General features: G+C 50.1%; 1 protein-coding gene across 1 annotated transcript in view; it reads left to right on the forward strand.

The window, feature by feature from the left end:
* The window catches only part of CSMD2 (CUB and Sushi multiple domains 2), a 572570-nt gene extending 558981 nt beyond the window's left edge, over positions 1-13589 (forward strand). Inside the window, 6 exon segments of the mRNA XM_045548313.1 lie at positions 1305-1466; positions 2960-3072; positions 4788-4875; positions 5419-5557; positions 8366-8578; positions 11118-13589. Of these exon segments, the coding sequence (XP_045404269.1) occupies positions 1305-1466; positions 2960-3072; positions 4788-4875; positions 5419-5557; positions 8366-8525 (662 nt within the window). The 3' untranslated portion in view covers positions 8526-8578; positions 11118-13589.
* Positions 13590-24646: the final 11057 nt, after the last annotated feature.

Consider the following 24646-nt stretch of genomic DNA (forward strand, 5'->3'; position numbering starts at 1 on the left):
GCTATGATGGCACCACTGCACTTCACCCTAGGTGACAGAGGAAGACCCCGTCTAAAAAAAAAAATAGTGATTATAATACTTGCCATACAGAATTATTACAAGGGTAAATGACAATTTTAGTAGCTATCACTTATTAGGTGCTTTTATAACCAAACATTATATAACATACAATTTACATTAGATCATTTAACCCTAATAAGTTAAGTGGGATGACTCCTACCCACAGGGACTACAAGTGTAGCCTGTACAGGTGAGAAATTTAAGGCTCTTGCACATGATCAAACAACTGATAAGTGGCAGAGCTAAGATTATAATCCAGCTCTGTCTGACTTCATCAGCCCGTGTTCCTGCCCACTGCGCCGTACTGACGTGGTAGTTTCCTCTCTTCTCACTTCTTCCCAGTCTCCAACTTTCCCTGTCTCCTCTTCACTCCTTTTTTTCTCTTTTCTTCTTCTCTCACTTCTTTATAGTTCCCTCTCTCTTTTCCTTTCTTTCTTTATATTTTATTTTTAATTGAAAAATAATAAATGTATGTATGAGATACAATGCGATGTTATATGTATACATTGTGGAATGATTAAATCAAGCTAATTAACCTATCCATCATCTCATCTAGTTATCATTTTTTATGGCAAGAACATTTAAAATCTATTCTTTCAGCAATTTTAAATATGTGATACATTATTATTACCTGCAACCACCACGCTGTGCAATAGATCACTAAAACTTATTCCTTCTAACTAAAACTTTGTACCCTTTAACTAACATCTTCACACCCTCCACCCCAGCCTTTGTAACCACCGTTCTGTTCTCTGCTTCTATGAGTTCACTTGTTTAGATTCCACATATGTGTGAGATCATGCATACTTGTGTTTCTGTGCCTGGCTTATTTCACTTAGCCTGATGTCCTCCAGGTTTATCCCTGTTGTTGCAAATGACAGAATTTCCTTCTTTTTAAAAGCCGGGTAGTATTCTCTTGTGTATATATATTTATATTGCATTTTCCTTATCCACTGATGCATTGACTGATGGACACTTCGGTTGTTTCCCTATCTTGACTGTTGTGAATAGCGCTGCAATGAGCACGGCAGTGCAGACATCTCGACATGCTGATTTCAATCACCTCCACCCATCTGCTCCGAGACACAAGGGGATCACAAGGGGCCAGAGCATTCTACCATCCTCCCCACATGTTAAGCTTTGGGAAAAAGGAAACGATTTCAAGTAGTGAACTGGGATCAGGTAGCCCCGATTCTATCAGCACACACAAAGTCCCTCTCACATCTGTTTCTCAATTCCTCTAGTTCCTGGGGATGTTTTTGCCAAGAATTCACTGTGGAAAGGGGCCTATGAGTACCAGGGGAAGAAGCAGCCAGCCATGCTCAGAGTGACTGGTTTCCAGGTGGCCAACAGCAAGGTCAACGCCACCATGATTGACCACAGTGGTGTGGAGCTGCACTTGGCTGGTAAGGAGCAAGCCACCTCTGTGACAGCAGCGTAGGTGGCGAGGGAGGATGGGCACACCCCTTTGCAAGGATGGGCAATGTCATTGCATGGGACTGTTGTGCAAGGCTCAGACGTGTCTGGTGGTCAGGGAAACGGGAGGTGTCTATTCATATTTGTTTGCCTGATAAAGTGCCACTGTCGAAAGGGAAATGGTTAGATTGCAAACATTAATAGCTTGAATATGTAAAGAACTCTCACAAACAAAGAGAAAAGAGACTGATATCCCTAAAACTGAGCCAAAAATAGGGGCAGAGAGGTCTTAGAAGCCAAAGTACCATCAGTCAACAAACAAAATAAAAATATTTTTCAGTAGTAATCAAAAGGAAAATAAAAGTAAACACAAAATGTCAGTTTCCACTTATTCTGTCAACTCAAAGTTTTTTAAAGTGATAAACCTTAGTGTTGGTCAGGTTCAGCAATGTTCAAAGTCTCAAATAGTACAATTCTAGAAAACAATTTGGCAATTTATGTCATGTTCCTTGAAAATGATTGGACCCATTAATTACATTTCTAACATTTTTATCATAAGAAATTGACATGAAGGGAGGCAAACATTTATGGTAAAGGATGTTCCCATTACAGGGACACTTGTAGTACATAAAAACTGGAACTAGCAAATGTCCCAAAAATAAAGAAATGGGTATTTTAATTATATAATACTATATCTGCTGGATAAAATACTATGCCAACTTTTGGGGAAATGTATCCATTATAATGTATTTTTCAAAAGACTCTCTTTTTTAGAAAAAATTATATTCATAAAGAAAACTGGAAGTATTTACACCAGCATATTAGCAGTGGTCATTTCTTAGTAGTGCAATCAGAAGAGATTTTATTTTTCTTCATGAATCTCTGCATTTTCCAAAATGTACCCAATTTTCAATCTTTCTATAATCATAAAAATTAACTATCTTAGAAAATGAATGTTGATTGAATAGATGGATAGAAAAATGCATCCATGAGAGATTGAACATATTAATACACAACCCACATATAATCCTATCTACTCATTCATACGTGCACACACCTACACAGCTGCACAATCACATTCACTCACTTGCTCTCATACATAGTCGTAAACACACTCACGTTCTCCCATGTGCACGCGTGCCTTCAGACATCCCTGTACCTGCCACATTACAAGCCTACCAGTGCATTAATGGACAGATTACAATACACAAAATTATACTCTCACACGTACATGTGTACACAGGATCACAATCTCAACCCAGTAATCCAGTTATTAACGCACATTCTTGTGTATACTCACATTCAGCCTCTACAATCTCTCATGCAACACTAGACTTACCTACTTAAAAGTACACAGGGAGTGTTTATATTAACATCTACACCTGAAATTCCACTCAGAAACTCACATCCACATACCCACAAATTCGGGTTCTGAAATGTTCCCAGAGCTTTCAAGTGTGCCCCCTGAACTTCCTGTCCCCAGGAATTTACAAGAAAGAAGATTTCCATCTCCTGCTCCAGGTTTACCAGATTACAGGGCCTGCGGAGATCTTTGTGAACAAGTTCAAAGATGATCACTGGGCTTTAGATGGGCACGTAAGTTCAACAAATTGGCCCGCACATACCCTGCCCCACATCCGCAATCCCCAGGTCACTGCTGGGAAGAGAGGGACAGAAGGATGTGGAAACGCCTAAGATCAACATGGAAACTTGGGAGGAGGTTTCCTGTGGGGCCAGGACTGAGGACAGCAGGGAGCCCTCATTGCTCATGAAATGGGCAAAGGAAAAGATACAAAGGGCAGAGGACTCAGAGGCCAGAGCGTCCCCACATCTGAGAGAGATGGAGTAAGTTCTGCTGTTGGAGCAGAAAGCAAGGACTGGAGGTCAGGGCAGAAGAGGGAATTCAAGCACGTCGAAGGTGATGGTGTGGTGGGTGGGAGCTGGGAGAAGGTGGTCAGTCCCATGTGACTACCTCGGACATCTACTCACACTGGAGGGTGTGGATTGTGGATGATTTCGCACAGCTTGAGAGACCAGGACATGGAGAGAGGGATAGGACTCTCTTGCATTCCCTGTGGGAAAGACTTATTTCTTTAGAGGGCATTCTTGAGCTGGAAGCCGAGTCCCTAATGGATTAGATTGTTGGTGCTGGAAGTGGAAGGCAAGAGAGGAGCAAGAGGTCACAGTGGACCAGAGCAGCAGAGAGCTGGGGAGACACAGTGCATTCTCATGGACAGGACTGGCTGGTGGGGGGCTGTGGTGCCAGTGACTTTGCTTTATAAGCATGTAAAGAGAACCCAGAGGCTTCTCCCGGGGCTGACACATATGGGTAATTCCTTGGTATACCCGAGGGTATTTTATGATCCCCCTTGGAGATCCAAGGACAGGCCGGTTTCAATAGGGGTGGTCCCAAAGCTATGCAGGAACAAGAGAATCCAGCACGATGGGAAGAGTGGGGACGTGGAGTGCAGGCCCAGGGCAAGATGAGGATGGGGCTCTGGAGGGCCAGAAGCAGCTGCAGCAATGGCCTAGGGCAGCCACCAACCATCGGGGCCCCAGCCAGCCAGGGTGTGGGGTGTGTTTGGGGGTACAGGTGGGGCGGTCAGCCTAGAGCACACGAGACAGGCTGCCCCAGCAATGGAGCAAGGGTCAGAAGAAGGCGGTGGCACGAGCAGCCTCACAGCATGTCCACGGCAGCTGAGGCCCCAGGCTGCACGGGAACATTTTGCAGCACAGTGGCAGAGGGGAGCAGTCCCCAACTGCCTCCAAAACATTCACAGCTGTTGGAACTGTGGTGACCTCTCCAAAGTGCCTTTAATCTGCCAGGGACATTTTAATCATGGTTATGTTTGTTCCATGGTGCCCCAAAGTCAGTTTTTCATCCTAGAGATGGTAGCCAACACATATCTAAGGCCTGTCAATTAAGGGTTCTTGGCACTTTGTCTATACTAACACTATCCGTATTATTATCCTCACAGCGGCCCTGTGACATAGCTACTGTCATTATTCCCATTTTCCAAATGAGAACCGCAGCACAGACAGATTAAGTGATGTGACCAGTAGAAAATAAACCTCCCCCCACCTCATACAAGTAGCTGGTGCCCCCCACCCCGGCTAGTCAGTCGCACCCCTCTTGCCTAGGTGTGGGCAAAGGTCTGCGTGTTGGAGCAGCAGGTCGGCGGGTGACGCCAGCTGGTCTGGCAGCACGTGCCAATGAGCGTGTCTTTGGCCTGGCATGATCTGGCCAGCAGGAATTCTAGATCCTTCTAGCACACCTCCCATCTTGTTCTTTTTGCTCCACACCGTCACAGGTCTCCTCGGAGTCCTCCGGAGGCACCTTCATCTACCAAGGCTCCGTCAAGGGCCAAGGCTTTGGGCAGTTCGGCTTTCAAAGACTTGGTAAGTAGCATCTGCCCCTTGGGAGTGTGAGCTCGCAGGGCGGGAGAGGAACCGTGGGTGCTGGGGCGGGGAGGGCTTGGGGACTCCACGGCCTGAGACGGTGCTCAGCCTCTTGTGGATCGGGGCCGCCTTTGAGATTCTGACCAGAGCTATGGAATCTCTCTCCCAGAGCAAACACCCGTGCATGACACTCTCGACCTCTGCCAAGCAGTGTCACACTCAGCCCTTGAGGTGACAGCCCCCAGCTCAACGGACATTGGGTCTTAGATACGGCAGGTCCCTCTGCAGATCGTCACCCCCGGGACTGGTTGTGATCTGAACACAAGGCAGAAGCATGCGGGACTCTCCCGGGGCTGTGTGCGAGGAGGCAGGTGGCGGCTATGGGCTCGCTGCCCCCCCCCCATCCCGCTGAGCTGGAGAAAGGAATATCCAAGCTCAGCCCCACGTCCCCAGAGTGTGTGGTGGCATAGGGTGGCCGACAGGGGCCGACACCTCAGGTTGTGTCGCTGTGATGTGAGATTTTTGTGCTTTGGGACTTTCCAGACCTCAGGCTGTTGGAGTCCGACCCCGAGTCCATCGGCCGCCACTTTGCTTCCAACAGCAGCTCCGTGGCAGCCGCCATCCTGGTGCCTTTCATTGCCCTCATCATCGCGGGCTTCGTGCTCTATCTCTACAAGCACAGGTGCGGGGAGGAGGGGCTGGGCTTCCCGCTCTATCTCTACAAGCACAGGTGAGGGGAGGAGGGGGTGGGCTTCCCGCTCTATCTCTACAAGCACAGGTGCGGGGAGGAGGGCGTGGGCTTCCCGCTCTATCTCTACAAGCACAGGTGCGGGGAGGAGGGCGTGGGCTTCCCGCTCTATCTCTACAAGCACAGGTGCGGGGAGGAGGGGGTGGGCTTCCCGCTCTAGCTCTACAAGCACAGGTGCGGGGAGGAGGGCGTGGGCTTCCCGCTCTATCTCTATAAGCACAGGTGAGGGGAGGAGGGCGTGGGCTTCGTGCTCTATCTCTACAAGCACAGGTGAGGGGAGGAGGGCGTGGGCTTCCCGCTCTATCTCTACAAGCACAGGTGAGGGGAGGAGGGGGTGGGCTTCCCGCTCTATCTCTACAAGCACAGGTGAGGGGAGGAGGGCGTGGGCTTCCCGCTCTATCTCTACAAGCACAGGTGAGGGGAGGAGGGCGTGGGCTTCCCGCTCTATCTCTATAAGCACAGGTGAGGGGAGGAGGGCGTGGGCTTCGTGCTCTATCTCTACAAGCACAGGTGCGGGGAGGAGGGCGTGGGCTTCCCGCTCTATCTCTATAAGCACAGGTGAGGGGAGGAGGGCGTGGGCTTCGTGCTCTATCTCTACAAGCACAGGTGAGGGGAGGAGGGCGTGGGCTTCCCGCTCTATCTCTACAAGCACAGGTGAGGGGAGGAGGGCGTGGGCTTCGTGCTCTATCTCTACAAGCACAGGTGCGGGGAGGAGGGCGTGGGCTTCCCGCTCTATCTCTATAAGCACAGGTGAGGGGAGGAGGGCGTGGGCTTCGTGCTCTATCTCTACAAGCACAGGTGCGGGGAGGAGGGCGTGGGCTTCCCGCTCTATCTCTATAAGCACAGGTGAGGGGAGGAGGGCGTGGGCTTCGTGCTCTATCTCTACAAGCACAGGTGAGGGGAGGAGGGCGTGGGCTTCCCGCTCTATCTCTACAAGCACAGGTGAGGGGAGGAGGGCGTGGGCTTCCCGCTCTAGCTCTACAAGCACAGGTGAGGGGAGGAGGGCGTGGGCTTCCCGCTCTATCTCTACAAGCACAGGTGAGGGGAGGAGGGGGTGGGCTTCCCGCTCTATCTCTACAAGCACAGGTGAGGGGAGGAGGGCGTGGGCTTCCCGCTCTATCTCTACAAGCACAGGTGAGGGGAGGAGGGCGTGGGCTTCCCGCTCTATCTCTATAAGCACAGGTGAGGGGAGGAGGGCGTGGGCTTCGTGCTCTATCTCTACAAGCACAGGTGAGGGGAGGAGGGCGTGGGCTTCCCGCTCTATCTCTACAAGCACAGGTGAGGGGAGGAGGGCGTGGGCTTCCCGCTCTATCTCTACAAGCACAGGTGAGGGGAGGAGGGCGTGGGCTTCCCGCTCTATCTCTATAAGCACAGGTGAGGGGAGGAGGGCGTGGGCTTCGTGCTCTATCTCTACAAGCACAGGTGAGGGGAGGAGGGCGTGGGCTTCCCGCTCTATCTCTACAAGCACAGGTGAGGGGAGGAGGGCGTGGGCTTCCCGCTCTATCTCTATAAGCACAGGTGAGGGGAGGAGGGCGTGGGCTTCGTGCTCTATCTCTACAAGCACAGGTGAGGGGAGGAGGGCGTGGGCTTCCCGCTCTATCTCTACAAGCACAGGTGAGGGGAGGAGGGCGTGGGCTTCGTGCTCTATCTCTACAAGCACAGGTGCGGGGAGGAGGGCGTGGGCTTCCCGCTCTATCTCTATAAGCACAGGTGAGGGGAGGAGGGCGTGGGCTTCGTGCTCTATCTCTACAAGCACAGGTGAGGGGAGGAGGGCGTGGGCTTCCCGCTCTATCTCTACAAGCACAGGTGAGGGGAGGAGGGCGTGGGCTTCGTGCTCTATCTCTACAAGCACAGGTGCGGGGAGGAGGGCGTGGGCTTCCCGCTCTATCTCTATAAGCACAGGTGAGGGGAGGAGGGCGTGGGCTTCGTGCTCTATCTCTACAAGCACAGGTGAGGGGAGGAGGGGGTGGGCTTCCCGCTCTATCTCTACAAGCACAGGTGAGGGGAGGAGGGCGTGGGCTTCCCGCTCTATCTCTATAAGCACAGGTGAGGGGAGGAGGGCGTGGGCTTCGTGCTCTATCTCTACAAGCACAGGTGCGGGGAGGAGGGCGTGGGCTTCCCGCTCTATCTCTATAAGCACAGGTGAGGGGAGGAGGGCGTGGGCTTCGTGCTCTATCTCTACAAGCACAGGTGAGGGGAGGAGGGCGTGGGCTTCCCGCTCTATCTCTATAAGCACAGGTGAGGGGAGGAGGGCGTGGGCTTCGTGCTCTATCTCTACAAGCACAGGTGCGGGGAGGAGGGGGTGGGCTTCCCGCTCTAGCTCTACAAGCACAGGTGCGGGGAGGAGGGGGTGGGCTTCCCGCTCTAGCTCTACAAGCACAGGTGAGGGGAGGAAGGGGTGGGCTTCCCGCTCTATCTCTATAAGCACAGGTGAGGGGAGGAGGGCGTGGGCTTCGTGCTCTATCTCTACAAGCACAGGTGAGGGGAGGAGGGCGTGGGCTTCCCGCTCTAGCTCTACAAGCACAGGTGAGGGGAGGAAGGGGTGGGTTTCCTGCTCTATCTCTACAAGCACAGGTGCGGGGAGGAGGGTGCAGGGTTGGGGAGGGCAGCAAGGCGGGCACCAGGTGGAGCCTTCTTGGCTCAGGAGAGCTGTAACCTTCTGGAAGGAAGAAGCCTCCCTCTCTCCCCACCTCTCCCTCTCTAGATCCCTGAGCCTCTCTGTGTCACTGTCTCTTATCCCAGGAGAAGACCCAAAGTCCCGTTCAATGGCTATGCTGGCCACGAGAACACCAATGTTCGGGCCACGTTCGAGAACCCAATGTATGACCGCAACATCCAGCCCACAGACATCATGGCCAGCGAGGCGGAGTTCACAGTCAGCACAGTGTGTACCGCGGTATAGCCACCCGGCCCGGCCGCCTCCACCGCCACCGAGAGCCCCGCCTCCAGCAGCTGGTGAGATGGGGATGTGGGAGGCAGACGGGCCACAGGGGACACAGGCGGGGACCCATGCACGCACCATGGAGTGGCACACCCAGCACAGGCACACCCAGCTGGAGGAGGGCCCTGCACTGAGCACAGCTGCGCCAGGCGCTGAGTCCAGCCCTCTGCCATCTCACATGCTGAATCCCTGCGCTGCGTGAGAAAACTCAGGTGCATAGTAATGAATTTACTTGACCAAGATCACACAGCTACTAAAGAGTGTGGTCAGAATCCATCCCCAGGCTGGTTGGCTCCAGGGACTGTGCTCTTAACCCTTGGGCTTGACAAAATGTCCAAGGAGAATGTATTAGCCAGGGCTCTCCAGAGAAATATAACCAATGGAAGATATATTACATATATATATATATATATCTCCTCTGAGTCAAGGCCAAGTTCTGGAGATATACAGAGATACACAAAGGTGCATATCTATATGTGTGTATGGGTATGTGTGTATATGTAGGTATATTGTGTATATATACACACTATGCACATAATATATATACATCTCTCTATAGATGTATATACATCTATAGCTATACATCTATAGATAGAGATGTATATATATTTATATATAGATATGTCATACATATAGATATATAAATGGATATATTTATATAGAGAGAGAGTTATTAATATTTTAAGGAATTGGCTGGCAAGGTGACATCCACAGGGCGGGGCTGGCAGGCTGGAAACTGCGGCACGGTTGATGTCATCCTGAGTCTGAAGGCAGGTGGAGGCAGAATTCCCTCCTGTCCAGGGCGCCTCTTTCTTTTGGGGTCTTCAGCTGGCGGGCTGGCCCACGCACGTTGTGGAGGGTGGTCTGCCTTACTCACAGTCTACCGGTCCAGTGCTAATCGCATCTAAACAGTACCGCACAGCAACATCTAGATGGGTGTTGGCCAGACAACCGGGCACCGTAGCCCAGGCAGGTCGTCAGAGAAAAGTAACCATCACAGAGAGCACAGTGCGTGGGCTGACACAGTCCTGTTCCTTAAGTCAAAGCTTAAAATTTTCAATGTTAAGATAGTTTACACAGATAAAAATTAGTTTCAGAATCTATGAAGATAACTCTTGTATCCAAATAATTTATTGAAAGAGTTTTTCCCCATCTTTTCACATCTCTCCAGACAAATCACTAAATGATTCCAGTGGCATTGTTATAACATGCCAGCATTATTCCTGAGGTTGCATCTTTATGCTCAACCTTTACTTTTTCCTACCTTTTTTCCTATTCAAAACTTTTATAAATACGAAGCAAAAAAGAAAAAGGAAAATCCCCTCTGAGGAGGTAAATCAGGCCTTGGGGGTGGTCAGTGATCAACCTGAACATCAAGTCACCACGTGAATTGCTGAGCAGTATAAGGAAGAACAGGACAGCCCCGGGACGTGCACACACCCACCTTGCTCCACACCTGCCCTCCACAGAGTCCCCGCTGCCGGTGTGCATAGTGCTGTCACCTCTGGGTCAGCTGGGGCGTGTGGCTCCAAGTCTAGGCAGCCCTGAAGTTGCCCCTTTGCCAGCAGTGAGGCCCCCTGACCACTTCTGCCTGCAGCCACAGCACAGAGAAAGCGTTGCTTGGCTCAGGGAGGGGACACACGCAGAGCCACACTGAGCAGACACATGTATGTTCAAAATGAGTGATTAGGTGGTAAGTTCAAACAATGCCTAACAAGAACAGCTACAATTAAAATAAAAACCCTCACACCTGTAACCCTCGCATTTTTCGGGGCCAGGCGAGAGGATCCCTTGAGGCCAAGAGTTCGAGACCAGCCTGGGAAACATAGAGCGATCCCATCTCTACAAAAAGCAAAAAATTTGCTGGACATGGTGACACATGCCTATAGTCCCAGGTACTCAGGAGGCTGAGGCAGGAGGATGGCCTGAGCCCAGGAGTTTAAGGCTGTAGTGAGCTACAATCGTGCCCCTGCACTCCCGCCTGGGCAACAGAGCAAGACCCCCGACTCTAAAAAAATAAAATAAAAAATAAAAAACCCTCCCTAGGGAAGCAGTGAGGCCTGTGGGGTCGGTGAGCACTGGGACAAGGAGCAGGGCTGTGCTTTGACATTTGTGGGCCCCTCTTCCGTTAAAAAAAAAGTGTTAAAAATGATACTTTACAACTCTGCTATTATAAAGATGAATATAATCCACGCTGGACCCATTGTTACGTATCCATTATTTTTCTACTCCTTTTTTTCTTCTGATTTTGAAAGAAATGAAAATAAAACGTTTTCCTGGACCCCTAAAAGTATGGTGGCCCCAGGCAGTGGGCGTGCTGTGCCACACGGGTTCGCCGGCCCTGCCAGGGAAAAAGACAACAGAAAAACACGTTCTGCTGTGTGTCGTCCCCCCTCCACCCCAGCCCCGGTTTGGGAAGATTGAACATGAGAGATGCAGATGGAGGCGACCAGTTCTCTGTCCTTCTTTCCCCTTTGCTCCTTCCTTGCTTTGCCTCTCCCCTCCCCCCCGTCCCCATCCCCCACCCCCGTGCCCGCCTCTCTCTGTCCCCAGCTCCCCCGGGGCAGGACGCAGGCCCCCCGAGCACAGCGCCCGGCGCCCATCTCCGTCTGTCTCCACCCATGTCCGCTACTGCTGGGACTCGCGCCCTTGCCCTGCCACCATCTGTGCCCACCGCCCTGGAGGGGCCTCCCATGTGCCCTGACTTGCTGCAGATGGAGGAAGGACGTCCATGGATTTGGAAGAGCAGAGCGACCTGCGACCTGTGGGTGTGCATGTGTGTGCATGGGCCTGAGCACACACAGTCACACACGCCTCTCCTTCCTTCTCGTCCCGTGGAAGAGACCACGAAGGCTTCGGACAGAGGAGTGTGTGTGACAGATGCCATGTGCCCTGCTCCCCACAAACGCCGAGGAGAGACGAAGACAGGGAGGCAGAGTGCTCTGGCAGCCACCACGCCCCCCGCCCGCCCCGCGTGCAAGGACACAGCGACTGGACCCGTAGGACACGTCCCATGTGGTCAGTGTGCAGGAACCAGCCATCTGTTGATGGACTGTCCCATCTTCACAGTGACAGCAAGGATTACCCCAAGGGCAGGAAATAAGTCTTCAGAAATAGTTCGGAAAGCAATTTCTTCATTTTTTTTTCCAAACATAATTTTATTGTGTTCTAAGCCCAGTGGATTAAAAAGTCATTTGGGTCCAAGGCAGCACTGGGAAGGAAGGGCAGGTTGTTGGGGTGGGGTGGGGACAGGGCAGGAGTCTAGCCGGGAGCCCAGGATCAAGTCTGGCTGTCGGTGACAAGGAGAAGAGAAAACAAGTTTATGGCCCAGATGGAGAGGCCAGGTCTGGAGACGGCAGGGGGTGCTGGGAAGGACAGGGGAGAAAGTCAGCCCCGGGACCCGAAAGTGACGGCCACCGTGCACTGGGCTTCTTCTCTGTGCCTGACATCCACCTACGTTATTTCCAGTCCATACATCACCAAAACATAGGGCCTATTATTCCCATTTTCTAGATAAGAACACAGAAGCCCAGCAGGGTGAGGAGACATGAACCACAGAGGTAGTGTGGACTCAGAAGACAAGCCCAGGTTGGTCTGACCCAAAGTCCAGCACACCAGCAGCCGGAAAGCCCAGTTTAAAGGGCGCCCAGGACAGGCAGAAGCAGATTAATCTACTATGGCCAGGTCTGGCAGGCCAGGCAGGGGACCCATGTGTTCTGTCTGGGATCTGCTCTCTGCACCCGGCAGCAGCAGGGCAAGGACCCGGCACCCCAGGCCTCCTGCAGCTGGCGCTGGCCCCTGGGCTCCCAGCAGCCCCTGACCATAGCAGACAAAGGGCCAGGCAGCTCCTGAATCTAAGGAATGGAGTGACTGCGAGTCACACTCGCCAGCTCCTTGCAGGTGGCTTAGATTTATTTTGACAGCTTCATTGTGCTTGGGTCAGTAATAAATTCCACGTGGGTATTGTTGGGAAGCTAACCAGTTTAGGAATCAAAGTATGGCATTTAGAGCCACTCCCTCTGTCCTCAGGAAGGTCCCCATGGGCTTAGGCACCTGTGCATGTGTGACATGCTGGCCTCAGATGTTCATGTCACAGATTGAAATAACAAATAGAAATGTGGGAGTGGAGGGGCAGGGACACTTGGTTCTTAAGCAAATTCTGGGTTGGAACAATTCAAGCTCTGACTGATGTTAAGGTTGGCTGGAGTAAAGTGAGAAGTGTCCATTTCTGGCAGATACAATGGAGGCTGGCAATGGCAGGACCCCACCCCTGGCGCACCCCACTGGGACCTGGCACCCCAGGCCTGGCGGGAGAGGACGGATGCAGATTAACAAACACGCTCATCTCTTTCTTCCCCTGGGAGCAAAGGCAGGAAGCTCTTTGACCGCTGTCTTCCCCTTCTTAACCCTCCTCTTACACCACCCAGTGGACTCCTGCCCCAGCCCTGCCTCCACCCCGTCCCCTGTGTCTCCTTGTAAAGTCCCACGAGATGCCCAAGGAGCACCTGCTGGTGGGGCACCGGCCCCCTGCTGTGTGTCACCCTCTCCACCTGGCGTTTTCTCGCCCCTCCAGCGGCTTGGAAGGGAACAGGGCAGACCAGGCTCTGTCCCCCACCATTCACACACACACCCACCACCATCCCAAGAGGAAAAAAAAAGTAAAACAAACACAAAAATTAAAAAAAAAAATCTTTTGTACAGAGATATATTTTTATTATACAAAGTTTGTACAGTACCAAAAAAGAAAGAAAAAAGGTGTAAATTTTTTTTCATTATTGTAGGTAAATGGTAGTGGAAGCCTTTTTTGTAAATGTAATAAAATGTATAAATATGGTTTTCAGAAAACATCGAGTGCTGTAAATATGTAATCTACACACCTTCCTGGCTTGTCTGCAGTATATACATTTAATTTATCTGTCTCTGTATATGAGGCTTCCCCCCCCTGGGGTCCTGCATTATGGTACTTTCCTGAATTTGAAAGCAATTTTAAATTTTTTGAATTCAAATAAAATATAAATTTTTGCATTGGTTTTCTTACATTTTTATGGCCTCTTTCATGACTAGGGGCAAGTGTTTGTTGGGGAAGGGGAGGAAAGACATATTTGGAGCTGAAATCCAAGAGCGGAAATGAGGAAGTTCTTTTCTTAACTGCATTGTGTCGCCACTGCTACATGTTGGGAGTTCCCAGCAAAACTGATAGTGGATATACCACATACAAAAGTTCATTCAAAATGGATCAAAACAGCCGGGCGCGGTGGCTCACGCCTGTAATCCTAGCACTCTGGGAGGCCGAGGCAGGCGGATTGTTTGAGCTCAGGAGTTCGAGACCAGCCTGAGCAAGAGCGAGACCCCGTCTCTACTAAAAATAGAAATAAATTATATGGACAGCTGAAAATATATATAGAAAAAATTAGCCGGGCATGATGGCGCATGCCTGTAGTCCCAGCTACTTGAGAGGCTGAGGCAGGAGAATTGCTTGAGTCCAGGAGTTTGAGGTTGCTGTGAGCTAGGATGATGCCACGGCACTCACTCTAGCCCGGGCAACAGAGTGAGACTCTGTCTCAAAAAAAAAAAAAAAATGGATCAAAAGACCTAAACATAAGACCTAAAACTCTTATAAGAAAACATAGGGGGAAAGCTTCATGACATTGGATTTGGCAATGATCCCCTGGAAACGACACCAGAAGTATAGGCAACAAAAGAAAAAATAAATAAATTGGACTACATCAAAATGAACAACTTCTGTGATCAAAGGATAGGATCAACAGAGTGAAAAGGCAATCTATGGAATGGGAGAAGATATTTGCAAAGCATATATGTGATAAGGGGTTAATGTCCAGAGTATGTAAAGACTTGAATGGTCATTTCTCCAAAGGAAACATGCAAATGACCAACAAACACATGAAAAGATGCTCAACACCACAAATCATTTGAGATACCACCTCACACCCATTAGGATGGCTACTGTCAAAAAAAAAAACAAAAAACCATGTGTTGGTGAGGATGTGGAAGAATGGGAACCCTTGTGCCCCACTGGTGGGAATATAAAATGGTGCAGTCACTATGGAAAACAGTATGGTGGTTCCTCAAAAAATAAAAATAGAATTAACATATTACTAACAATTCGACTTCTGTGTATATACCCAAAGAATTGAAAGTAGGCCCACAAAAAGATACGTGTACACTAATGTTCATAGCAGCGTTACAATAGCCAAAAGGTGGAAGCAATGCAATGCCCATCAACAGATGAACGGCCAAACAAAATGTGGCACATATGTACGAGGGAATATTATTCAGCCTTTAAAAAGAAGCAAACCCTGACCCATGCTACAACATGGACGAACCTTGAGGATATTGTGCTAAGTGAAATAAGCCAGTCACAAAAAGACAAATACTGTGTGATTCCACTTATACAAGGTAACTGGAGTAGTCAAATTCACAGAGACAGAAAGTAGAGTGGTGGTTGCCAGGGGCTAGGGGCAGGTGACAACAGAGAGTTACTGTTTAAAGGATGTGGAGCTTCAGTTTGATGAGAGGAAAACGTTCTGGGAATTGATTGCACAACAATGTGAATGTACTTCGTGCCACTTGGAAACAAGTAAGACAGTAAATTTTATGTTGTATGAATTTTACTACAATAAAAAATTTTTAAAAACTTTATAGGGAAGCCCAGGTCAGCTCAGGACAAGAACCTGGGGACAACGAAGTTGCTCCTCTTTAGGGATGGGGTTTGGCCTGGCCCAAGCAGGTCAGGATCTAAGGATGGCAGCCTGCGGGCAGGTGGGCTCAGGCAGCAGAAACTCTATCATAGAGAGAGGTCAAACCAAGGAGGACCGTCCAGGCAAGACAGTCACCAGAGGAGCAGGAAAGGCTGGCAAGAACTAGGATGTGTCCTTCCCTAAATGCAAACGTTAGGAGTCTACATTGTATGTGGAAAACTTGTCCAGACTACTTCAGTTTTCTCACTCCCATTACCCTTCCCTTTTGCACCGCACCTCGGCTCCTACTGCCCCCCATCACCTCGGTAACCTGATTTAGACCAACTTTCCCAGTTTTAATAAGGGTATTTCATCTGGAACATAATGTCTAATATGGATCCCCGGCCACAGGGAACCAGCTGGGGGGGTGCAGCCTGCCCAGGGGGACCTCGAGCAGCTTGGCTGGGATGCGGGGTGAGGAATTGGACTGTTGTGAAACATAAGCTCCTGTTGCATTGGCAGTCAGGACAGCAAGGGAGCAAATATTAATTCCAAGTTCAGAATAGGCATTGACCCCAGTATACAGACACTTTACAAGAAAATACCAGACAATTACTGGACACCCAGTAGGTCGGGGAAAGACTTCCAAACATCAGGCCAGGACAAGTGTTCATAAGCCAAAGGGCATAGACAGAGGGGACAGGTCCCACCTACAGCCCGTGAGACCAGCTACACGGTCCCCATAAGATCAACCTACACCGACAGAAGAGAGTTCCTGTGAACTAGGAATCAAATAAACAACCAACAGCACTCCATCATCCCTCACTCCAATACAGTCACCTGCTATTGCTGGTCTAGGAAGATCCTACGCATTTATTTTACTATGGACAGAAAAAGTCCATGGACATATCTTCAAAGTTCTCATTTCAATTTTTATGGATTTAGAGGCTACCAGTGCAGTTGTGTTACATGGATATAGTGCATAGTGGCGAAGTCCGGACTCTCAGTGTAACCATCACCCAAACAGTGCACATGGCACCCATGAAGTAACTTTGCATTCCTTACCACCGCATCCTCCCACCCTGTCACCCTTCCCAGTCTCCAGTGGCTATTATTCCACTCTCTATGTCATGTGTACACATTATTTAGCTCCTACTTATAAGTGAGAACATGCGGCATTTGCCTTCTTGCTTCTAAGTTATTTCACTTAAGATAACGGCCTCCAGTTCCATCCACGTTGCTGCAAAAGACATGCTTTCATTGTTTTTTATGGTTGAGTAGTGCTCCATGGTATATGTACACACTGCATTTTCCTTATTCAATCATTTGTTGATGGATACTTAGGGTGAGTCCATATCCTTGCTGTTGTGACTAGTACTGCGATAAACATACAAGTGTAGGTATCTTTTTGATTTAATGATTTCTTTGCCTTTGGGTAGATACCCGGTAGTGGGATTGCTGGATCAAAAATGGACCACTTATACACTGCTGGTGGGAATGTAAATCAGTACAACCTCTATGGAAAACAGTGTGGAGATCTCTCAAAGAACTAAAAATAGAACTGGCATATCTTCACATTTTCTTTTTTTTTTTTTTTTTTTTTTGAGACAGAGTCTCACTTTGTTGCCCGGGCTAGAGTGAGTGCCGTGGCGTCAGCCTAGCTCACAGCAACCTCAAACTCCTGGGCTTAAGCGATCCTATTGCCTCAGCCTCCCGAGTAGCTGGGACTACAGGCATGTGCCACCATGCCTGGCTAATTTTTTTTTCTGTATATATTTTTTAGTTGTCCAGATAATTTATTTCTATTTTTAGTAGAGACGGGGTCTCGCTCAGGCTGGTCTTGAACTCCTGACCTTGAGCGATCCACCTGCCTCGGCCTCCCAGAGGGCTAGGATTACAGGCGTGAGCCACCACGCCCGGCCTACATTTTCTGAAAAGATAAAACAGAAAATGAGTGGTGAACTAATATAACAAATTAAAATACTCCCCCAAAAATAAATAAAGGAGAGGAATACTTTTTAAAAAGCATCCCAGCAGTAATTAAATATAATTAAACAAGCATTTGCAAATATTTAAGTACAACGCCAACCAGAAGTTTGAAAGCTCAGAGTACAAATGGACACAGAACAGGAAGAAATGAAAGGAGAGCTTGCCAAAGTGGGCGGAATAACATCTTCACTTGAAAACTTCACCTAAGGAGGTTTCAATGAGATAAACTCTGAAACTGTTTTGAAAACTGTGATGTGACATGTAGACCAGGACTGGGACTTTGACTTCTCTTCTTCCCAGTTCCCAGCACCCCGACTCAGCGCTTGGATCAATGACAGCTCCTGCGGAGGTCAGGCGTGTGACTGCTGTCATCTGGTCCACAGGGCCCATCACCAGTGGCCTTCCCTACCAGAGTGGCCTTCCCTACCAGAGCAATCGCAGGCCTGTTGATGGCCCTGGACTTGTGACAAGAGGTAGCTATGGGGGCAGCCGGTATACCTCTCATGTGCCTGGCCAGCCTGAGCTTGTGGAGAAAGCCCTGCGCGGTGGGATCAACAAACCTGGACCCAGTCTAAGTGCTGCCACAATTGCCTGGTGACCACAAATGAGCTCCTAAGGTTTAATCACCTCATCTATAAAACGAGGTTTTCAGGGGTCTTTTCTAGTTCAAATGCCCTAGAACAGTGCTAATAATAGAAATATAAGGCAAGCCACAAATGCAAGCAGCATGTGTAATTTAGAGTTTTCTAGTAGCCACATTATAAAAGTAAAAAAGAAACAGGTGATTTAATTTTAATAATATATTTTATTTAACTGAACATATCCAAAATATTATCAAGATGTAACCAATATAAAAAATAAAAAGAGTTTATTTTTCATGTAAGTCTTTAAAATCTGGTGTGTATGTTACACTGGTGACATCTCAATTCAGACTGGCCAATAGGCACACATGGCCAGTGGCTACCATCTTGGACAGCACAGACCCAGAATTGCTGATCTTGGTTGCTACGGAGTCCAGGTCACAGGGGAATGGAGCAGAGGAAGGGCAAAGCATGCTGAACCAAGCAGCCCTCCATCTCTACCTGGGAGCCGTGAACAAGCTGCCTCCTGCTTCCCCTCCTCCCCCTGCTCCAAGGCTGTGCTCTCTCCCACTGCCAGCTGGCCGCCCACCTCACTCACTAGACACCCAGGGCAGCTGACCCTAATTTCTACCTCTTCCCCTCCTGTCTTCCAATCTCAGTTGCCCCTCCCCTGCTTGTCCCTTTGTTCCTTCTCTTCCCTTTTCTGTGTCTCTGCAACTCCTCATCTACCTGCCTTCCTTGCTCCCCTCTCTACTCTTGATCCTTCCTCAAGCTGCCTGAGCCCTGTCACCATTAGGTCCCTCACTCCCCTCTCCAGACCTCAACCCCAGCGATGTCCCGATCTCACCTGATGATTCGCACTGCCTGAGGACTAGGCGCCCCTACCAGTTGGAGTCCTGGGTCAGCCCAGAACTTCTGGCAACGTGAGCACTCAGCAGCTTGTTGACATGGGGCCAACAGGTATCTGGCCCAGCCCATGAGGCATCTCCCTCAGGCAGGACTTTTTCCCTAATATCACATTCTCAGTGGTACTGGACTTGACCAGCTCTCTGGCTCCTACATTGGACCCTTTCAGATAATGGAGTTCTTCTTCCTGCCTGGATTTGCTGGCCAGCCTTAGTGAACCCCGACATTTATAAGTGACCTCTATGCTCTGCCGAACTTGTGGCCAAACCACAGTTAACAGCAAGATTATGGACAATGAAGAGTCTGTGGCCTCCATTCTCACTTCCAAGAAGGTCAGCCCTGTGAGTCTGTTCAGTAACGAAGCAACTTCTAGAAAGAAGTTACACAAAAACATGTGAACAAGACCCAGAGCTTGCTACTCAGAGAGACCATGACCATTTCCCCTCATAGCTCATCTTCATCCCACGACATGCAGAATGTTAGTGTGTGCCGACCGCCACTGTCCTCACCTACACTGGAGATTCCGACTCCTACAGGAAAAAAACAGGTTTCCAGTGGATTTTGAGCAAAGCCATGTCAAACTCTGAAATACTGCTGTTTCTCTACCAATTCACAGTTAGAATTTGAGGATAATGGGGTCTAAAGGCCAAATTAAGAAACTTCAACCTTGAGCTACGAAGTCCTCTGAATGTTACCGGAAGAAGGAAAATGAATGGAGGAAGGAGAAGAAAGACTCCCCGTTAAGACCCTCTGGCTCTCCCCTCCTTCTCACGCACACAGTGTGTCAGCTCAGCTCCTGAACCACTGTGAAGCAATCAGAAGAGCCAGGCAAGATTCAAGCCTCAGCACTCTCCCCTTTCTTCTCATCCGTAATCATCCTTGTGTTATTTGGGTCCCAGACACCTCAGGTTTCCAAGCGTGGAGGGACCTCAAAGTAGATGTACGAGAAGGCCAGCAGACCAAGGAGCCATCTGTACCGGCAGGAGGCAATGACTCCCAGGGTTGTCCACGTGTCTGAAGAACCAGAGGGCAGTGAAAGGGAGCTGCCCGCCCAGCGCGAGGGGCTTGAGATCTCGGGTCCCCATCTTCCTGATGGCCTCACTGTGTCACGCTGACTTCCCTCCTCCTCTCCTGCCTGCTTTTGGTACGACCAGGAAGATACCAGAAGAATCCAAAACACATTCGTTTTTTTTTCAGCAGTAGTTTAATATAATTTATTACCTTATCAGGACACTCCATCCCAAAAAAGGGTTTGACTAGCTTTAAGAGACAAACATAATAGCACAGGAAAAAGAAAATAATGAAGAACAAGGAAGTGGAAACAAACCCTAATAAAATGAAGCCAGCGATTGGTGCACAAATTGCAAAACCAAAAGGGATTGTTCTGTTTTTTGAATTGGACATTAAATTCCTGAGCCTCCTGGTGGCCAAAATTGCATCCATTTTAAAGTCACCAAGAGGGAACTAAAATCAATCACACATGTCTAATTTCCATAAGAAATTGATTGGTCAAGAAAGGTCCCTGGAGAGAACATTGTGTTTCCTGCTTCTCCTGTTTCTGCGTGAGCTGCCACCCTCACCGCTGACGCTGGGCCCCCAGCCCCGCCAGTCTTACCTCCTCCATCTATTATTTCTGGGAAACATCGGGGCAGGCTTGGGTTGGGGTCCTCTTACGTGGTCATGAACAAGCCCTTTCCAATGGTGCTGTCCATAGAGGCGTCCTCTCCTGCCCTGCCCCTGGCTCAAGTGTGCAGTGGAGGGTTTCCAAAGAAGGTTCTCACTACCACCCCCTGCTGGTCTCCACTGCCCATAAACATGCAGAAGCTACTCTGTGGTCCATCAATCCCCAAAGCACTGAAGCCAAGCTGTGTTCTGCGGAAGGAGGGAGAAGACCCCTTTCCCCTCTGCATCACAATTGTTGCCTGCCACCAAGTTAGGGCTCCCTGAGCCCCAGTGACTCTCAAAGTTTTAGTGACAACCCTGAGCCCCAGTGACTCTCAAGGTTTTAATGACAACCGTTCTGTCCTCCCCAGCTGTGGCTCCTCTCCTGCTCGGGCTCAGATGCATCTGCAAGGAGAGTCTCGGTTTCCTAATCTCCCTTCCTGTGGCCCCCACCCTGTAGGTGGCACAATTATGAGGTATTTTCCTACAAGGAAATGTGAAAAATATGACTTCAGAAGTAAGTGTCACAGGATGGCAGGCAGGATCAGAATCTTTATGTACAAGGAGAATCACTAACAGTGCCCTGATTAGAAAATCAATGTCTGTGTGAATCCCTAGTCTACTACAGTGTGTTTAGGCAAAATTATCTAATTGGATTCTGTGTTTTACTCTTTTAATGCTCTTGACTTAACTGAGTGGCTGTTGAAACAAAGACGCTCTCAGCTTTGAGAAGTGGGAGAACTGACCATACACTGAGAAGAAACAGGACCTCCTGAGCTCTGTCTCTTCCTCCAGCAGCGGGGTTACTGGGGCACAGGTTCCCACGAGGGTTCCTGACTGGGGACCAAGTGAGATGTGACAGAGGGAAATGAGGAGCAGAAGTCGCCCACTCAGCTGCAGCGTGGGCTGGGGCAACTAACAAGGTAAGGAAGGTACGTGCCTTTACCTGCTGAAACATGATTTGCAGGTAACTGCAGGTTTGCTGAAAATCCGAGGGCAAAAATGATGCCACAGACATGCCAGCACTGATGTTGGGCATGTGAAGAGACGGACAGCCAGGACCTGTGGTGGGGGAAGACTACAATGCCTACCACCACCCCGGGCTTCGAGGCCCAGTTCGAATCCTGCCCGTCCTGCAAAGCCTTCCCTGAGCTCCCACTGTATGCAGCAGATCGGGGCAGGGGCTGGAGATGTTTGCTGCTGATGGGAGGGGGCTGAGGGACATCCAAAGGGAGGATGGATAAAAATTGAGACAAGGGGATGTTTCGCATGATTCATTTTGACTTTAGGTATTAAGTCCATTCAGAGAGACCTCTCAGGCAGCTGGGTAAGCCCAGCCCACCTGGAAAGGCCCTTAGAAGGGAGAGTGTGTGTTGGCAGGACTGAGTTGGGGACGAGCATAAGGCTCGCTGGGAGGTGGAGGCAGCCTGCTTGGGAGCCACTGAGCGTGTATGTGAATGCACGTGCTCAATCGGCATCGCCCAAGCAGGGCTGGCCACGGGCAGCTGGGCTCCTAGGAGGAGAGGCCAGGCTGGGAGACAGATCTGGGTGTCACCAGCATCCACATGGTGCATGGTGGTTAAAAAAAAACAACTGGAATGGAGAGAATGGAGAAGCAAGCCGAGGACAGACTCCAGAACACAAAGAGCCAGAGCAGCCCGGGTGACACGGGTCCATTTGTGTACCTCAAAACTGCACCCTTGTCCCCACAGGGTGCCACTCCCCTTCACAAAGTGACTAAACTCTTTTCTGCAGCCCGAAGGCAGGGGGCTGTCCCCACCTGGGGCCCCAGAACAGGAAGAGGCAGGGAGAAGAGCTGCCCAGAGGTCCTGACTCTACATTTTTAACATGGGGGACCCTGGTCGCTTTACACGGCTCAGGGAGGAGGCTACGGGGCACAATGAGGCCGAGGCGGCCATGAGCATGAGTTCAGCTGCTGAGGCCAAGGCCCAAGCAGAACCTGGGTATCTAAAAAGCCCTAGCCCCACCCTTCCCAGCCCCTACCTTGTGTCTGCAGCCTGCTGAGGCGCTGGGGAATGGGAGTCCTAAGGTCCCTTCGGTACCTTTTGGCCACTTCAGAGGAGCCAATGCCCTTCTTGGGGAGGATGGTACAGAAACCCAGTGAAGGCTGCAGCCATCTGGGGGGATGATCCTGCAGCTCACATGTAACACCCTCCCGGAGCAGCACTCGCTGCCCTGGCGTTTCATCACCAGGGTCCGACCTGTGGCCGGGCAGGCTGAGAAACCGTCCCCCTTTCTGCAGAATGACTCTACTTCCCTAGAGCACACTCACACTAACAAAGCTCAGGACATGTAAAACTAGATGTCAGTTTATTTGAGCAGCGTAGACCTGCCGGAGGATGCCTGGGTGCCCGGCAAGCTAACGGGTCAGGCCCCAAACACTGAAGCCCCTGGCAAGAGTCCGTCTTCCAGAGGAAGAGCTGCATAGACAGAGAGGGAGGGACCACCTGAGCCCAGTTTCCGCTCTTGGCCCACGCAGTCGCGACTGGACCTATAGTTAAGTGCTGTGAGACAAGAGTGATAATAATAAACGTTGAAACCGTTCACTGAGAACACGGGACACTAGCACACTACCAGGAGCAGGGAAAAGGGGGATCCCCATCTCACTCCCACACAGAGCTCATCTTGGCTTCCACAGAGGAAGTTCCAGAAAACTCAGAGCTACGGTGAAAATGCAGTTGTCAGCAGCAAGGGAGGCAGGGTCCAAAAAATGGTGGGGACCGGGGGTGGGAGTGAGGAATGGTCTAGATCTCCTTTGAGGGGCACCTTCCTCTCCATCTTAGTGCTTCTCAACCAGTTCTGTCCTAGGCCCAGTATTTCTTTGACCTCGAAACACTCCCTTTCTCACGAGTTTAACTACTGTGCATACCCAGATAACTCTCTAATCCTAACCGCTCCCCTAGCTTCAGGCCCAGATAGCCAAACGCAATCGTCACCCAGATTTCCATTAGGCACCTCAAGTCCCAAATATCTCAAACTAATCATCTCCTGCCCTCCTGCCCTATCTGCATCTCCTCCTTGTGTCCCCATTTCCGAATGAGGACACACTCTACCCAGTCTTCTGGCTTCCTCCGCTGTCCTCGGGTCCGCCTCTGAGACGGCTCCACTCCATCCCCTCCCCTTCAGTGTGCCACTGGTCTGGTTTAGACCCTCACATTTTAACTGGAACAATAGTGTCCCAACAGCCCATCCTGACAGTAGCGTGCCCAAGTCCCACTCTGCTGTTAGATTTTGACAGTGCAAATCTGAACAAGTTGCCTTGGGCCCGACGTCCGGGCCCCACTCACATGTGAGGCCCTCCATGACGTTACCCAGCACCCCTCCAGTACCAGCTCTCCCCATTCCTTACCTCCCACTTTACACCCCACCCCAAACCCATGGTATTCCAACCACGGTGCCTTTCTCTGGAACGCCCTCCCTCTCCTTCGGGACCCTTCCTCTCGACTCACATTACTCCGCACATCATCGTATTGCAGTTACTGACATCTGCTGACTTCAAGCCAGGGCTTGTCCCATGACCCCTGCCCCCCAGAGATAATGTGAACATGGAGAGGTAAGCTTGGGAGGAGCCGACAGTGATCCCACAGGATCTGGTTCTTAGGAAGGGAGGTTCTGAAGCAGAGGAAGGGGTTAAAGACAGATCTCATTATGTGGGAGCAGCAAATCTCTCCACTGACTCCCTCACGTGTGAATAGAAAGTTCCATTCTTTAAAGTTGCAGTATGTCCACTATCTGATAGGTGCTTCCCAAGTCCATGAAATAAGCAGGGTAGGAAAGGCATCCCAGAGTCATAAGGGGATGTCGGGAAAGGGATTTTCCTTTAAAACCCTATGGAAACCCAAGTCCTTGGTCAACATTTTTAAACACTTCTAAGGAGAAATTCCAGAGGCCAAGTGCTGCAAATTAGAAAACCATCCCGTGTGACCCTTTCTGCTTCAGCCTGTCTGTGTGGGAGGTGTGGCTCGATGGCCAATATGTAGAAAGCACTGGGCAGGCCTGGGACAGGATGGAATGCAGAACAGTCTCAAAGCCCCCGATCCAGACCAACTCCTTCCACCTCTCTCGTACCTCAGCCTTGGACAGGGACCAGGAGCAAAGCTGCTGCTGTACCCAAAGGAAAAGGGTCAGAGAGGCAAAAACATAGGGACGAGTGAGCTCTGGTGAGGAATCCCAGGTTTCTGTAACCTACAATCATCCAAGGAGCAGGACTGACCCTGAAAAAAGG

Source organism: Lemur catta, chromosome 3 (genome assembly GCF_020740605.2).
Source record: "Lemur catta isolate mLemCat1 chromosome 3, mLemCat1.pri, whole genome shotgun sequence".
NCBI classification, from domain to species: Eukaryota; Metazoa; Chordata; class Mammalia; order Primates; family Lemuridae; genus Lemur; species Lemur catta.